Source organism: Mchenga conophoros, linkage group LG20 (genome assembly GCF_057382185.1).
Source record: "Mchenga conophoros isolate Kocher_MC1m ecotype Shallow Benthic linkage group LG20, M_conophoros_male_GT1.1, whole genome shotgun sequence".
Taxonomy (NCBI): domain Eukaryota; kingdom Metazoa; phylum Chordata; class Actinopteri; order Cichliformes; family Cichlidae; genus Mchenga; species Mchenga conophoros.
This window is the reverse complement of record NC_140545.1, coordinates 1,353,203-1,371,123: the sequence shown is the minus strand read 5'-3', so window position 1 is coordinate 1,371,123 and position 17,921 is coordinate 1,353,203. Positions and strand designations below refer to the sequence as shown.

The window sequence follows — 17,921 nt, the reverse complement described above, 5'->3', positions numbered from 1 at the left end:
TGTTTTTAACTGCTTCTCCTCAGCAAAGCAACAATGGTTTGTCATGTTGTTACTGATAACAAAAAACAAGCTCTCAACCCACCAAACAGTCTGGTGTCTCAGTTTTCCCACAAACCTCTGGGGATTCAAAGGGTGAAAAGAAAAAAACGCCTGATTTACTCAGTGACCAAAAGAGCCTTGTTGAGACCTGCCTGATCCAGGATCAGCAGAAAACAAAGGCACAGTAAGAAAGAAAAATATTATTACTCATTCACAACAGTCAATTCTGAATATTGCATTCGCTTCAGAGTGATTCACGGTTTTGAAAATCATGCATAGATTTATCACATATTTTAAAGGTCGCTGGAAAATTAACAAAAAACAAAACTCGCAATATTTTTGGCATGTTTTATTTATTCTGAGTGAAAGACAAGCCTCCTACTTATGCGCCTCACAAACACACACACACATTTCTCAAAAATATACATTCTAAGCAAATACTGACATTGATCAAATGAACCTCAATACAGCCATTTCCCAAGCAGAAAGACAGCCCCCTGCCTTGTACCCTGTGGCCCTGGGAAAGCCCCATAGCTGCCTGCCACCGTGTTTCATGGCAGGTATGTTTTATGACGTGTAATGGTGGTTTTTCCAAAAGCATTTCAGTTTTACAAAAATTTAAAATCTGTGTTCAATAAACAGGCAGTTCGGTTATGACGGCAGATATCCTGCAAATAACCTCTTTGTAAGCTGCTTTAATAAAAACAACTATTAAACATGACACACTTGTAAAAGCAGCTCCTCTTCCCTCGACTGGTGCGCACAGTTCGTAATTCATTAAAATGCTGGTTAGAAGGCACGACCCCTTCATTGTCTCCACAACAGTTATCTGAATTTGGTCAAAGAACACTCAGAGTCAGCCAGCAAATTAACTGCTGACAGTGCTGACTGATAATTTACTGCTGGTTCAAATTTCTACACATAGTTCATGAGTGAGGCAAAGTGATGGGTGCTAGATGCTGTGTGCTACATCCCAGTCTTTCCATGTCCCTGTTCCCCACAAGAAAACAAAGCAATACTTAAAAAAGAAATATATATAGCATAAAAAAAGTGAATATTGACAAGCACTCAGTACTAAGATAGAGTCCAAAACTGAATACACGGCTAATAGCTGCTTGAAAAGTTAGATAACCTTTGTCCTGTATATAATGAAGCTACTGCCAGCAGTCAGTTAGCTTAGTTTAGCACAAACCCTGGAAACAAGAGAAGGTAATTTACCTCCACTGTCAACAATTCTGTTTTATGTGGTTTAATGAATAATGAAGACACTACTGAGTTATTCTCTGAGCTTGTTTTCAGTCTACATGCTAGGCTAACGAGCTGCCAGTTGTAGCTTCTATTTCATGTACAAACAAAAGCATGATATTAATGTCAAAGAAAGCAAGTAAACACATTTAAATGTTGAACTAGTGCTTGACTCTTTAGGGTGACAGAATGTTGATAAAAAATAAAAGTGCATTTGTACATTAAAAATAGCGCTTCTTTGCTAACCTTGAAAATCAAAGTACTGCTAAAGTGAATCTTTGCTTGGACCTTTTTTATGTATTCTTAGTGCATTCAACATGAAAATCTATTACCTTCACTAAAGGAAATCAAGAAATGGGGCTGTGGTGGGGATATATTATTATTCTTTTAAAAGAAACAACCTTCTTTGAATCATATTTCTCAACATACTGCAATTATACCACAAATACAGTCATATTTGTTTCTTTGATTTTTGTCAGAAAGCTTTCATATTTGGCTGCTCAGACCTCTCTCTGCATATAACTTTTAGTTATGTAGTCGTAGTTGTGCAGACACGTTTGACAGTGATGGGAATCAAGTAACATTCTGCTGCAGGTAACACTGTCAATCCACACTGCCTGGTGTACGGTGGCTGCCTGGTGTACGGTGGCTGCCTGGTGTACGGTGGCTGCCTGGTGTACGGGGACTTGCAACCTAAAACAAGCCAGTTTCAGCACACACTACACACACGTCTTAAAGCACTCTCAGCCTACCTACGTAGATACAGGCAAACATTTCCAAACAGACCACAGGATTAATTGTAAAATTAAAAGCACTCTTTCCTTTATAATATGTACAAAGCATCAATCAATGAACAGCAATTGTCAGGCTCTATCCAGATGGTATTAATAAAAACCATCATTTTTCTCTCTTTTTTTGTTGTCTTCGTTGGAAGGGTGTGGCAACAGCAGTGTCTGAACACGTCGGTTTCTATCTGCAAGCACGGGCACAAGCACACAGGGGAAATGAAAAGAAAGAAAAGCGAGTGGCAAAGAGAAAAAAAGACATCTTCAGATTTCATGTTGCTTTGATCCCAACTGGTCTGAAAATGTGAACAAATACAGCCACTCAAACTGGAATCGTACCTTTTACGGTTACTGCTGCCGATCCCGCCCGATCACTGTCCTTCGAGCTGCGAGACCACGTGGGTTATGTTGTCGTTGATGAAGGCTGATTTGGTCAACCCCATCTGTGGGTTCAATAGATTCCATCAGTTAAAGATGTTGCAGAGATGCACTAGTCCGCAAACACGCGTGGTGTTTGCAACACACCCCTGCAATAATTGTGAAGCCCTCTGAACTTAGAGCGGCGAGGGGAAAAATGTTTTCTACTCATCTGTCACATTTTTTTCTTTACTAGTGACGCATTAATCTTTGACAGAAATGGTGCAGATAGTGTTAATAAGGTGAACATAGCTGCATGAATCTAAAGAAAATGTCTCATATTCCTTCGATCCTCCACCTCAGGCTTTTATTGTGGGGGCGACAGCCCCAATTTTCCACGGATTACTCCTCCCGTATGAAACCGTGAGCACTGAAAACAAGTCTACCAGGATTCCAGTCTAATGTTTCTTTATTCACTGATGTTTTGGGTGTGGCAGAAGGGAAGGGAAAGTGAAGAGTCTGAGGAGTCATGATAAACACCCATCCATTTGTCCACCAATAAAGCTGGGCCCTCCCAGCAAGGAAGTTTGAGCATGAACTAGCATGAAATGTAAAGACAATAAGCACATCACTGAAACGTCACCTCAGCTGTACCATTAGGCCATTTCTCCCTTTTCTAATTTACCTTTTTCACAGAGCTTTGCAAATTCTTGTCTTGCCATATGCTGTACAGCAGCAGCGAGGCTGCGCTGCTTCCCTTGGTAAGTTTCCTAAAAAGAAAAGAAGTCATCATCGGTCATAGAAACACGCTGAAGCTTGCCACCTCTGCAAATGATATTTAAAAAAAACACTCACTTGTCTTCACTGAGGTCAAATAGCGACCGAATAACGGCATTATTGATGACCTTCTTGCTGGTGTCACTGTTTGCTGACATCAGTCTTAGCACTGTGTTGCAAGCTGCTGCTACAGACTCGTCAGAATTTCCCAACTGACTGGGCCCACCCTGCAGGAGTTCTCCGAGCTGAGGCAAGATCTGCTTTGCTAAAAGAAAACAGCAAATCAATTGTATGTGGACTAAACTTGCATATCTGAAAACTGGATAGTCAAAGTCTTTTGTGCGCTACCATTATCCTACTTCTTACCCATGGTGCCTTGCAAACTGTCGGTCCGAGACATGTTACCCAACAAGGACAAGGCAGTGTTCTGAAGCTTCGGGTTAGATGGCTTCAGCAGAGGTCCAAATTGACTCAGATCTCTGGACTTACTAACCAAAATTTGGCTCACAGCATCTGACCCCTGAAATGGTTACAAAGAGGAATTTATTTAATTTTTGTGTTTATTTAACACAGGGGAAAAAACATCAACAACACCCACAACGGAATTAAGGAAAAGGCAATTTGCTGAAAACTTTCTTAACCTCCACATATGTGGACATCACATTTTGGGTTATTTAGACCAAAATACGCAATTTCGCTCTACAAGGGCCTGATATCCACTTACGAGGACATTATGCTGCTACTGTTCTATCGAAATTTTAAATGAATATCCTCATATGTGGCTCTGATTTTTCTTAGAAACAAAAATAAGGTAAAAAAAAAAAAAAAAAAATCAGGTAATTCTTTGTTTTTATATTCATCAGGTCCCAATCAGCCCAAATATCAAAGGGAAATTAAAAATGCTGCCGTGGAAGAGTTCAGGTCTAAGGAGGTTAGAAATATGAGATTTATGTCAAAGAACAGGCTCTTCTCTTCACTTCAAAATGTTTAGTAGTGTCTGTAACCATGTGCCATTTTCACACATGAACTCTAGACAGTGTTGGGAGAATCAGCTTGGGACACTGGCCTCAGCTGCTCTTTGCCTCTGAAGGAAACATCCTGTTTGGTTAAGGCCAGTGTGGAGGAGGCTGGATCGCCAGTCACTGTGAACTCTCCAGACATATTCCCACACTGATACGTTATACAGAATCTGCACTAAGGAGCTGGCAGAGGAAAGTTTAAGAACAGCTTCAGCTGGTTTAAACACTGCTGTCACCAGTTAATCGTGACTAATAACTGGATTATAGCTTTCTTCACTTCTAACACAACAAAACCACACATCGCTGTATATGGGAGAATAACTGCAAGAGGTTGAACAAGATTCACCTTTAAACTGTGAAGCAGAAAAGAAAATGATAAGACGGTTTAGAGCTCTGCACAGGACAAAGGGGAAAAACAGATCCTTACAACTGGTGCCTGAAGAGGCTTGAAAACACTTTTCAAAAGAGTTAAAGAATTATATCGATTGGAGTATGAATGTCACACAGGGCAACTTGCCATTTGTTGCATGTACAGTTTCTTTTAAAAGAATCAGAGAAACATGCATGTATATATGTATAAATGTGCTCAATAGCTCATTACATTATGTTGTGACTTACACGGTTAACTAACGTGTAGATGTTTTGTGTTGTAAAACAAGTGAAATTCATCTACAAACCTGAAATACAAAGACAACTCCACCCTTTCTCACAAAACTTTCACATCTTTCCTCTTTCATAAATCAACCTGAGCTAATCCAGTTACAGAGTAACACCATAATCCTAATAATTAACTTCTTCGTACTCACGTTTCCCTTGCTGGCAGTGAGGTTCTGCAGAGCACCACAGCAGGCCTCTAGAGTGGCTTTGTTCTCGGACGATTCCAGGAGGGACAGGTAGGTGTCTATAGCTTTGGGATGGGACAACCACTTAACACCTGATGGGGGGCTAGCATCCACAGTATCAAAGGAGAACTGAGAGAAGCAGAGAAGGCAAGTTTAAATGAAAGACTCCAACAAACAAAATAGTCTACAGGCATTGTGCTTAGTGCCCACCGTCTTTTGGGCCTTGCTGCTCTTAGGGCTGAAGCATCCAATTGTGGGGCTTTTCTCGTGTTGGGCATCTCTACTTGGGTTGTAGTTTATGAAACTCACGGGGGACTCTTGCTCCAGTTTGTAGGACAAGTTATGGAGGATGCATGCACAGTTCTCCAAGGACTAAAGAACAGGAGAGAGTTCACATTAAAGATTTTATTTTCATACTTTTGTCTGTTATGACTCATAAACAGCATAGCAGACCTATCTGATGATGAACTGGACAACGGTTTTAGTGTCAGACACTAGAAAGACAGTCAGTCTGCTGACAACATATTTAGACTGCAGTAGAAAAAAATAGCTAATAACAGTCATCAATTCATACTTAATAGTAAATATAAAAGTGCTTTTTGTTTGCATGTTTCACAAAAAACACTACATACCTGTGTTTATATACTATTATGAGATCACTGTTTTACAACTGGATCAAATGGGAAGCTCTATTCAAGGTAACGCTATGTTTCTCTATGTTCTTTGTGCGATGAGATAATCTCTGCCTGCACTTTCACTAATTATGCTTTAGTTCATGAAATGAAGTCTGTGTAAACTCTGCATTAACATAAACATAGAATTAAGGACACACCCACACCTGAAACGTCCACAAATTACAGGTACGCACAGATTCATAATAAGCATGTAATTTAGTGAGCATATGTACATTCACATGGGTATGCTTTTAAAAAACAAACATAAAGACACATTTGGAATCTGGACTGACTACATTCTGTAGGAGACGCAAGATAAATGTTGTACAACTTTGACTACACAAGGATTCGTCACAAGATATGATTCCAAAAACAGAAAACTGCTCACTCACGCACAATTTAAACACACAAACTGGTGTGAACCAGAAAAACAATAAAGCCACAAAGACAAAGAAGGGCCCAATGATTATGAGGCTGGTGATGCCACTGATGACACTGAGATAGTGGACTCTTATAAAGACTGAAATCATGATTTTTGGCAGTAATGCCCTTCGCGCCAAACTACAAGATGCCTTTGGGTTTCTTACTAGTTCTTTCTCTGATACTGTCAGGAATCTGGGTGTCTTGTTTGACAGCTCCTTTAAACTTGATAAACAGGTGTCTGCTGTTGTCAGATCTAGTTTTTATCAGCTTCGTCTCATCTCCAGGGCCAGACACTATATCCCGTATAATGACTTAGAAAAGCTCATTCATGCTTTTGTAACGTCAAGACTAGATTACTGTAACTCACTCTATTCTGGTCTCCATGCTACCCTTCTACATAGATTACAGACAGTTCAGAATGCTGCGGCACGTATTCTAACTAAAACCAAGAAGTTTGACCATATTACTCCGGTTCTTGCTGAGCTGCATTGGCTGCCTATCAAATACCGTATTCAATTTAAAATTCTGCTGCTTACTTTTAAAATTATCAATAATACTGCACCAACCTATCTTAAGGAACTTTTAAACCCTTATGTCCCTGCCAGGGCTTTAAGGTCATCCTCGCAGTTATTGTTAGTTCAGCCCAGATCTCGGTTGAAATCTAGAGGTGATCGATCGTTTGCCTTTGCTGCACCTGAGTTATGGAACAGCCTCCCGATTGGCATTCGGGAGTCTGATTCTATTTTTTCTTTTAAAGCACGCCTTAAAACTTATCTTTTTGAACTTGCCTTTTCTACTCGTTAAATGCTGACTGTTAACTGCGACCTATTGCATTAACTTTTTACTATTCCTTCATTCTTGGTGTTCTCTATCATGCGGCACTGGGTCTGCTATAATCTATGTGCTGTAGTCCATTTTATTAGTGGCTTTCTACTGTGAACATTGTCTGCTGTTCTTATTATATTTGATATTAATGCTCTTAACTGTATTATTTTATTGTTTTTCTGTAAAGCACTTTGGTATGCCTAGGCTTTTAATGTGCTCTATAAATAAAGGTTGTTGTTGTTGTTGTTGTACCTGGGTGTTCACCTCAACAATAAACTGGACTGGACTACAAATTAGGGCTGCCACGATTAGTCGACTAGTCACGATTACGTCGACTATCAAAATCGTCGACGACTGATTTAATAGTCGAGGCGTCGTTTGAAGCTTTGTAAGATCCCAAAAGACGCAGGAATAAGTAGCAGGATTTAAGAGTGTAATAACGGACTGAAACAGAAGATGGCAGCACTGCATGTACAAGGATGCCAGCTGCCGTTAAACCCCGAAGAAGAAGACTGTGTCCCAGAATTCATAGCGCGGCCCATCGCGGCCCTGCTCAGTTTCCAACAATGGCGGCAGCTAGTTAGTTTTAATATTACTCTTATTATTCTTTCTGGGCCACAAAATAAACGTTTAACATATTTTCAGGCGAGAATGTAGCTGTGTAAACCTCAAATATCTGCTCAGTTTATCAAGACACCGCATATTTTCAAAAGCGCTCCGACATTTTCGGAGAAGTCTGTTACCCACTAGCTCCATAGCTAGCCGGGGGCTAGGCTAACTAGAGCCGTGAGAACACCGGACTCTGGTAGTGATGGGATTTCTGGCTCTTTTTAGAGATCCGGCTCTTTCGGTTCGGCTCACTAAAAAGAGCCGGCTCTTTCGGCTCCGAACCGGCTCTTCAGGTTGTTTTGTTGCTTTAATTAATTTATTATTAACAATAATATAAAATTATGCACAAAAGGAATTACTAACGTAAAAACAAGTGGTTTTATTTATATATGTTTATATATAAATATATGCGGTGGCCCCTAGAGACAAAACACGTACAAACTCCAAAACACATTTCTAGCATGAACTGAACTTCCAAAGCAGAGCTACTAGATCACTTAAATTACACAATTGAAAGCATGTGTGTATTGTTTGTGTATTTATACACAGGCACTCATATATATATTCAAATAATTTTTAAAAAAGTTCATTTACCTGTTATTACCACACACCAAATCCGGTCGTTGGTACTTGCTGGCTTGTGTAGCCACAAGATAACAAAGGCTCAACACTGCGCCCAGCATCCTGGAGCACTTCTGTTGTCTTTTGTACGTGTTTTGAGTTTTTATGTGCTTCTGAGTTTTTACGTGCTTCGGAGTTTGTACGTGTTTTTACATGTTTTGGAGTTTGTACATGCTTCAGAGTTCGTACGTGATTTGAAGTTTGTATGTGCTTTGTCTCTAGGGGCCACCGTAAATATACTTTTATTTATTCACTCCACATAAAATGTAATAAATAAATCATATAATACAAAAATCAACTATTCACATTTCAAGTTTTAACTATTTAAATTTTCAGCTTTTTCCTTTCACAAATTTAAAGTGAAAAGAACACAAAACACTGCAAACCACAACACAATTAAATATAAATTATAATATGAAAACTAAAAGAACATGCATATTCTCTGTCATATGGACCTGCATGAATAAACTTTCTCAATCCTTTATCATCTGCAACCGAAAATAGTTGTGGATGATTACTATACCTTTCTAATGTTGTTGTCCCTGCCTCTCTTTCTCTCTCTCTGGCTCTGTTCCTGTGCTACTGAGTGTAACTACCGCCCCTCCCCCCTCTGCCCAGCGTAAAGCACAAGGCCCGCGTGCAGAGTGAAGCGGGAAAAAAGTGCGAGAGAGAGGCTGAGAGAAAGAAAAAAAAAAAACCCCACGTGACGGCTCGCGATAAGGAGCCGGTTCGCGTCGTTCACGTCAAAGACCCGGCTCTAAGAGCCATTTCGTTCGCGAACGACCCATCACTAGACTCTGGGCAAATCGTTTTCAAACCCACCACCGTCTTTCGCTACTCAGGTTAAACATGATATATAAGTCACTTAGATAACTTACAAATGTTATTGTTTGGCTTTCTTTAGTATTTTATTTGTTCCTGAGTAAATCGGTTTGTCTAAGATTAAAGTTATAGTTTTTACACAGCTGAATAAACGTCAAGCAGACAGCTGATTATCAGAAGTGTGAGATGCTCAAGAATTTACTCCGGTGTCCTGTTATATTTTAGATAGCAAGGAGTTTATTAAACTTCACCAAGACAATCTGCAAATTTCATTAAAATTTAATAAACTATCATCTTGTCTTTATTTTTAGTTAGCACAGACCTTAAACACTTAAAGCTGTAAGCTAATGATAGTTATATAAGAGCAGATGCTGCTGGTGCAATAAGCTGTACGTTTTACTCCAATGGATGATGATCTGATTAGTCGACTAATCGCAAAAATAATCGGTGACTAGTCGACTATCAAAACAATCGTTTGTGGCAGCCCTACTACAAATACAGACGTCCTGTATAAGAGGGGCCAGAGTCTACTCCACCTGCTGAGGAGACTGAGGTCCTTCGGAGTCTGCAGGACTCTGTTATTTATTCTGCAGGACTCTGTTAAGGACATACTATGACACTGTGGTAGCATCTGCCCTTTTCTATGCAGTGGCCTGCTGGGGGAGTGGATGCACGGACAGGGACAGCAGCAGCATTGACAAACTGGTGCGGAGGTCTAGCTCCGTGCTGGGATGTCCCCTGGAGTCTGTGGAGGTGGTTGGCGAGAGGAGGATGTTAGTAAAGCTGACATCCATCATGAACAACCCACATCACCCACTGCATGAGTCTGTGAGTGGGCTGAGCAGCTCCTTTAGCCAGAGACTGAAACACCCTCGCTGCAGGAAGGAGCGCTTTCACAGATCATTCATCCCAACAGCAGTTAGACTCCATAACTCCTGAATCACGATGTCATAAGTCACTGGACACTGAACATCCACCACTTCACTTCATGCATAATGGACCCTCCATGTGTATGGACGTGTGCAGGTATATATGTATGTATATGTATACATATGTATATTTAGTGTGTACATGTGTGTGTATCTATAAATAGGAATAGTAGTGGTACAATAGTTATGTCAAGCTATACAGTTTATGTCTTGCATATTTCCAACCATATCCATAATCACATACTGTGTGTGCTGTATGTAGTGTATTATCTTACTTTTTTTTCATTGATTGCACTTATTTGTATTTTTGTATTTTCTTCTGATATCTGTACCTGAGCTGAGGTGATGCAAAAATTTCCCTGTTGTGGGATCAATAAAGTCTTATCTTATCTCTTATCTTCAATACCGATTAGCTCTACAAGCAGAACTGAAAGACAGTTTACAATGACAAAAACAATATAATCAATATATCAACAAAGACTAATAACCAATTTGCTAAATTATCATTAATCGGTTACTGGTTAACTTTCTGTCACTGACGTCTCTGAAAAATCAATTAACTGTTTCAGCTCTACTGATTTTACTGATGCGATGACGACAGCAGACAAAACAAACTCTGCATTTTGGCCACACGGCCCGATTGTGTACTGTTATATGGGAATCATTAGACTACCAGTGAAAAAGTTATGAATACTTGTAACTGATGGGAAAAGGTTGAATTGTTGGTAATAAAAGAGTTAACTGTGTGTTTAAGTGGTTACCGAGTCATCGGGGTTTTGCTCTGCCACACAGGACTTCATGTAACTCATGAGGGAGTCGATAAGGCCAGGACAGCTTCTCATTGCCTGCCTCTGTCCACCCCGACCAGAGCTCAAGTTCCTGCAACCACCATGAAATCATCATTGCAGCGTGTACATACATATAAATATACATACGTGATCCCTTAAATTAAGTGAAAACAGATGGTATAACATATATAAATCCCTTTTATAGCCACTGTATAAAAGATATTAACTGACTGATCGCTGTCATTACAAAGACTTATTCTTACCGCAGGCACCCTGTGGCAGAGCTGAAGACAGAGGGGTCAATGTAGCTACTCGGACCGCTGTCTGACAAGCTTGTGTAAGGCACCACCACACATTGAGTCAGGGCGGGCAGTGCTGTAGCTGCAAGCTCTTCCTTCAGCTCGTTGGCAGAGGACAGGTTCCACAGCAGGCCTATAATATGGCAACCAAAGGAGAATACATGCAACCGGTGTTTAGTTTTGTTTAAAGCCAGACAGTCCATTTGTTTTTCTGGGCATTTCATCCATCATCAAATTGGTTCGCTCTATTTCACTTCTTTTTTTCTCTTTTTTTTGCATTTGTCTGTATTATTACTGGAATCACTACTACCTCATTTCTGTTTCTACATGATATGTCAGTGTCTTCTATCTCAGTCAAAGTTCCTACCGGTAATTTGTTTCTGGGTCTCAGTAGAATCTGTTTCCTTTAGCAGCTGAAGGGCCTTTGCTATACCACCACAGCGCTGAACCTCCAGTTTGTTATTTTGGTTCTTGAACACCAGGTTCCTCAGAGCTCCAGCAGCAACCTGGCACACCTGAGGATTGCCGCTTCTCAGCAGGGCCACCAGAGTAGGAATGCCCCCGAGTTGGAAAACCTGCAACACAGAAATACAAAGCGGAGAGGTGGAGAGAATTTTTTGATGTGATATGAAAGCAAAAGCAGTTACAAGCTCATTACTTAGTAGTATGCAAATCATGCATTAGCATTGCTTATAGTCACCTATTTTCAGAAACTAATAGATGCTCATGCATTTTTATTTAAAGTGCATCACACGTGTGCATAAGCTTTGCGTATGGGAACATGAGAGGATCATATTTTTTTAAGTAAATAAAGTACCAGGATGTTCTCTCTAATAACTTCTGGCCTGATGATGCAAACCAATAAAAACTGAAGTGAATTGTTTTCTTAAAAAGCCTCATTACTCTCAAAACCAACTAAAACTAAACTGAATTAAAAACAGAAAGTCAAGATATAATAAAAATAATAGCTAATTAGAAATTAAAATAATTAATTAAATTACTTTTTTAATTTAATTAATTAAATAATTAAAAATACAAAACTATAATAACTCTGTACTATACAGAGTGCGTGTTTCTCTTCACAATAAGCATGTACAGTAATCTTCTGTGTGCCTGCTCGGACCTCTGATTTGGCAGACTCGTCGGTGTAGGTGGTGTGTTGGATGAATGTTGCTCCCCACTGCTGGTAACTTTCCTCACTGCTACCCAAAAACTCTACAGCCTCCTTTAGGGTCAGGTCTGGATTGTTCATCCTGGAGAAACACACCCAGGAATGTAGGCAAGGGTAGGAAATTAGAAAAGAAATACGCTCTTCTGAGTTTAGTAAACAGTCTGGATTTAATTTCAAGTTTTAAAATATATATTAAGCTACATTTTAATGCCAGAATAAAGGTGACCTTACATTGATTTACTCTCCATTTTGATGGTACCCATCTTTCCCTCATGTTGAGACTGGGTGGAGGGCATCCGGACTATGCGCGACTGGCTGCTGGTGATCGCATTACCGTTAGTCACTGATGAAACACTGTGTCTGTTTGTTCGAGTTTGAAAGGTGCTTTGGCCCTGTGCCATCTGTCCTTTTATTCTCTAGAAAGCAACAAAAAATAGTTTAGAACATTTTGTTGGTACTTCTATGTGAACTACGCAGAACAGAAAAAATGTAAAACACAAAATGATCACCATGCCAGGTCCAGTGGCAGGAGAAAAAGGTGGAGCCAAGGCAGGGTCACTCTTACTGGGTTTTATCCCATTGGGAGTCTTTGGCCAGGTGGAGGCACTGATATTCTCTTCCCAAACACCGGAGGTACTCATATATCTTCCTCCAGAATTTCTAGTGGATAGAGTACGACTCGTCTGCATTGTCAAAAGAGAGAGATTTACTTACTGTCCAAGCAACATTTGCATCGTTGGTTTTCCAAAAGTACAGAGATACAAATGACACATTGCAAAACTCCACAACATCTTAACTTCAAGGCTTCTCTGTAAGGTAAGTAACCTGGTTTCCCACAAGAACAGTTTTCAAAGATCCCCGGAAACCCAAAACAGGAAAATTTCAACTGACACAAAGCCTGCGTGCCACTTCCTATCCTCCCTTTTCTCGGTTTACTCTCAGGAAACCTGTAGAATAAAGCAAACGACCATACGTGCGAATGTAGCAAAATATCCGTCATTTGAGACTAACCCAAGCCATTTCTGTTCTAAGACTGATGATACATTGGAGCAAACAGAGGAGCTTTGTGTGCACAAGTGAGACTGAGCACCTGCTAAACCTGTATTCACGATCTTGATGTAATTGCCAGCTTAATCTCATAATTGTGCATCATTTAAGAGTGCAAAATTAAAAGGATAATAAATGAAATCTATGAAGTGTGTGCATGGGCACGACAGTGTGTGCGTTTGTTCACATGTAAAACACACTTGACAAGCTTTCCCATAAAGTAAGGACCCAACATGTCTCACTAATGCTTCACTGATTAGTCATCCACCAAATTAAATGCTCGTCTCCTATTGGCTTGAAAAAAAAATACAGAAAGGAGGAAATGAAAAACCTCGCCTTTACACGACCACAAAACCAAACAGCCTCAGCTCACTCTTTTCAATCGCAGAGTTTATTATGAAGGAGGACCTGCTACAGGTGGAGCAGGCGCTCCGGGTACACACATGAATTTTCTTATTGGTCTTTAGCTCGTTCCTGTTCCTAACTGGACTGGTTGCTGAGTTACCATCCATACGTCAGCCATGATAGCAGGCAGTAAAAACATGGTGAAAGAAAGATATGTCAACAGTACACTTGATAAGAGAAGATAGTGTGTTTATTCTCACAGTGCTCCCTTCATGCAGCTACAGCCTGAGTGAGCCACGAGAACCTTTCATACACAGGACAATGTGGACAAATGCAAACTCAGCACGTCCAGAATACAGAGACAAACAGTACAATGCTTCTATTCTGGCACTAGACTAATAAAAAAATGGCTTTATTGTTTTCTGTTACGAGGAGAGATTATACCTGGGATTAACACAGATTTACTGTATGTGGTGTTGCCAGAAAGAAGCCGTATCAAACAGCACAGGTATTATTATTATAGTCGAGTGGTGCAGAGTTATAACAGGTTAGCCAACTTATCTGGAAAAAAACAGCAAAGAAACTGGAAAAAAAAAGGGTAAATGGGCTGCTTCTTATGTAGGACTTTTCTACTCGCAAAGCGCTTTATATAACACACCTCCTTCACCCATTCATACAAGGACTTTATTCTACACCTATCTAAAACTTACACACTTTCATACTCCGATGAACACATCAGAGAGCAACTTTGGGTTCACCATACTGCCAAACAACACTGAACCCCACGCAGACTAAAAACTGGAGCAGCCAGGCATCGAACCTGCGCCCTTAAAATGAGCAGATTGAGCTCCTAAGCGGCTACAACCACCAACAGAACTGTAAAAGCTCAGTTCAAGTCCCATCAAACTGAGACCGAGGTGGCTCCCGAGATACAGAAAAAAAGTTGTTATCTGCATCAAAGACATTAACGGTATATCTTTGTGGCCTGTCCGTCCACTGCGTGCAAGGTTGCAACTTAATGGGCACGACTGTTTCGTGATAATATGGTAATCCATAGATGACAAATTCAGCTAATAAAAATGTGAGAACCGCACAAACACAAAAACTGTGAGTAATTCAGTTTGTTATACTTTCTTCTGGGTTTTCTTTTTATAAAGACATAAATAATTGTATTCGTAAGCCGTCTCATTCAAGCAGTGCTTGTAAATGCTGCACTAGACAACACGTTGTATTCCAACTGCTGGATACAATTTCTTCACTAAGTAACTTTGTGTTATTTTTGTTCTGTGGATTATTTGGAAACGACCTTGTGACATAAGTGTTTCATGATGTGATGATTATGAGTCTTCATCAGCAAGAGCACATCACCACACTCTCGCCGCATTCCTCAACTCACTGTCAGATCAAATCAGGACAACACGCAGCAAACAAATATTAAAACACACACACACACACACACACACACACACACACACACACACACACACCAAGAACGATGAGCACTACACTTAGCTATGGAATTTCAAATAGTTCGGTATTGTAAATGAGTTGTTTCACCCCGACTGCTCCTGGCAAGACTCACAGAACAACATTCAAAAACAACAGATTCACACCAGCGCAAAAATACACTCCGGTTTGTGAGAAGAAAAACGAACGAGCAGAAAACGTGCATATTTTTTTCAGGGTTTTCGGTACAAGAGAACATTGTATGGATTGAGATGACCTCAGGCATGAACACCAGGAGACCCGTGTAGCTACAGAGTCGTCAGCCAGTATCATCATTTCCTAAAACAATGTCGTAAATCACCAGTGACTGAGTGAGCCTTCCCGTTTGGTGTCAACACTAACATATGGACTAATAGGCATCCTCCTTGAATTTAAGATTGCATCCAATTGCTCCATCAACCCTAAATTTCTCACAGTTGAGTTTCAAAACATAAACCCCCTCATTTTGAAGGGTGGGGCACAGAAATGCCACACACACAAATACACCCCGACTTGTAAACGCACACATTGGAAATGGGCAGACATTTGTGGAAGCATCTATTTTGTTTTTTGCTTTTCTTGTCGAGAATTACAAGATAACCAAAAACAATCTTGCATATATCTGTTTAAAGAAGCTGGAAACCAAAAGGCATTTAGTTCAGCAAGAATTCAGCAGTGTCTTTAACATGATGCAGATTTAGTCATATTATTGGCTCTGATAAGATAAGCAAAGATCTCTAGTGAAAGAGACACACGTTTTACAGGAAGAGCATCTGGTTTAAAAAAATAAAATAAAATCAGCTCTCAATCAAATATGCAGATCCATCTGCTGTGGCAGCCACCTTGCTAACAGGGAAGCAGCCAAATTAATTTGTTTCTGTGTGAACATAACAAGCAAAAATAAACATGTTGAGCATAAGCAGTCTGTTGCTGGGAAAGGTTTGTGCGCTGCTGTAATTACCTCCTTCGTGGTGCCAGCAGACATAGTGGATTTGCTGCGGAAGGTGCCATTTGCTTTGGATGGAGAATATCTGAACGAGGCGAAATCTGTTTGTTTTGTGAAAGACGGCAGAGGTGGACCTGTTTAAAAAAAGAAAGATATGAGACACACACACTTTTACAAAATAATAATAATTTGTATGTATGTATGTATGTATGTATGTATGTATGTATGTATGTATGTATGTATGTATGTATGTATGTATGTATGAATGATGACAAAAAGCAGAAACTTGAACCCCCCCACACACACACACACACACACACACACAATCACTGAGTGTCACACGGAGGCTACAAGTGAACAAGTCCTTTTAGATAACAGCAAACAACAACTGAAGGTAATTAAGATCCTAGAAGTAACTCAAACATTACAAAGCAGCTGCACACTGAAGAAGGCAACCTGATAGCCGGAGGTGCGTCCGCAACTCCGGCTTTGATTTCTCCCCATTTACAATCGAGTGTTTGTTAAAGGGTAAAATCTTCCTACAGCGCAGTTTCAACCCATTTTCAGAAGAAATTCTTACGTCAACAATCGTCGTTACGCCTTTCTCACGCCTGCTGGAACCTGCTAGTGTCACACAGCGGGTCTTTTTTCTTTTCTTTTCTTTTTTTAAACAAAACTGTCACTTTGATACCAAAAAGCCTCGAAACATATTTGAACCACCTACTTTCCAACCTACAACTTAGATGCGCCAGTGAAGTTATACAAAAATAAGGAAAGAAATAAAAAGGAAAGGATAACGTGGCACATTTAAAAAAAGCACGTCGAGCCCGTTAAGCGGTGCTACTTCAATGGAAGTTGTGTGACGCATCTTACTCAGGTAACACAACGCTCAGTTTACGAGCCCCGCAGACACGTTGGGTTTTGTTTTTTTGTTTTATTATAGTTGTAGAAACTTATTTCCATACTTGTAGGAGAAGGAGCTCTGACACTCTTGCCGTGTTTGGACTTGCTCCTCTTAATGCTGTGGACCTGGTCCAGCACGCGCTGCTGTCCCGACCGCAACTTGTTGTCGGAGGGCAGCGCGAGCGAAGTATCCTCCGCGACCCGGATGGTTGTCGCTGATCGCAGCGGCTCCGGAGCCATCATCTTCCCAACTCAGCGCCCCTCTTGTGAACGGATCGACAGAACGGGCTTCCAGAGAAGCGCAGGCCCGGAGGGAAAATAAAAAGTGCACCGACAGCTGTAACGGCCGCGCTAAGTATACAGATTGGTTGTAGTTGTTCTCGGAGCCGTGGCGGTATAACTCCACCCTGGGAACCGCGCCCGGCCGGGAGAGTTCACAGAAAGGTGTGGTGTGCAAGGAGGAGCCGAGAAAGGCAGGAGTTCCACTGCGCAGTACTCGGTATACGTGCGGGGGGGTGAGGGGGGGGGGGCGCTAATGTTGCTCTTCTTAAAATTGAAAATAGAGAATTAAAAACCAAACAAACAACCGTACAGGAGCATGTTCAGCCTGTTTAGCGTTGCAACTGCCACTCGAGGAAATGTTGTCTGTCTTGCATCGTGTCAAGGAACTATGATAAACCCTGTTGGAAAAAGAAATGCTTATAACCAGGCTGAGACGTGAGAGTCCGGCCGGTCTCCACCAGCACGAAAACATTAGTGTTTCATCCTGAAACGTTTTTCATTTTTCTCCATGTCTGATGACAGCAAACCTCCTCCAAGACAGCAACGTCGCTTTTAAACGTACTTCAACATGTTTTTAGTTCAATAAAAAAAAGTGCAGAATTTTGTTGCCCTGTTAAAGGCTTTATATAAATACACTTGACATCATTTTGAGTATTATTTAATTTCATTGTGTAGCATAATTCGTTTA

The 17,921-nt window shown here is 40.5% G+C and overlaps 1 protein-coding gene across 2 annotated transcripts; it reads right to left on the bottom strand.

Annotated features, from left to right (window-relative positions):
- Window positions 1-360: 360 nt before the first annotated feature.
- On the bottom strand, window positions 361-17,365 carry pkp1a (plakophilin 1a). Of its 2 annotated transcripts, none has more exons than XM_085260710.1 (15): window positions 17,014-17,365; window positions 16,064-16,182; window positions 12,735-12,908; window positions 12,457-12,641; window positions 12,178-12,307; window positions 11,422-11,629; window positions 11,019-11,187; window positions 10,729-10,846; window positions 5,275-5,436; window positions 5,029-5,193; window positions 3,570-3,723; window positions 3,282-3,468; window positions 3,112-3,196; window positions 2,409-2,512; window positions 361-2,253 (listed from the first exon to the last, which is right to left on the bottom strand). In XM_085260710.1, the coding sequence occupies exons 1-14, from the start codon at window positions 17,192-17,194 to the stop codon at window positions 2,441-2,443; spliced, it is 2,109 nt and encodes a 702-aa protein (XP_085116836.1). In that variant the 5' UTR covers window positions 17,195-17,365; the 3' UTR covers window positions 361-2,253; window positions 2,409-2,440. The 2 variants fall into 2 exon arrangements, with proteins under 2 accessions (XP_085116836.1, XP_085116835.1); XM_085260709.1 differs by having other exon boundaries at window positions 361-2,257; window positions 17,014-17,364.
- Window positions 17,366-17,921: the final 556 nt, after the last annotated feature.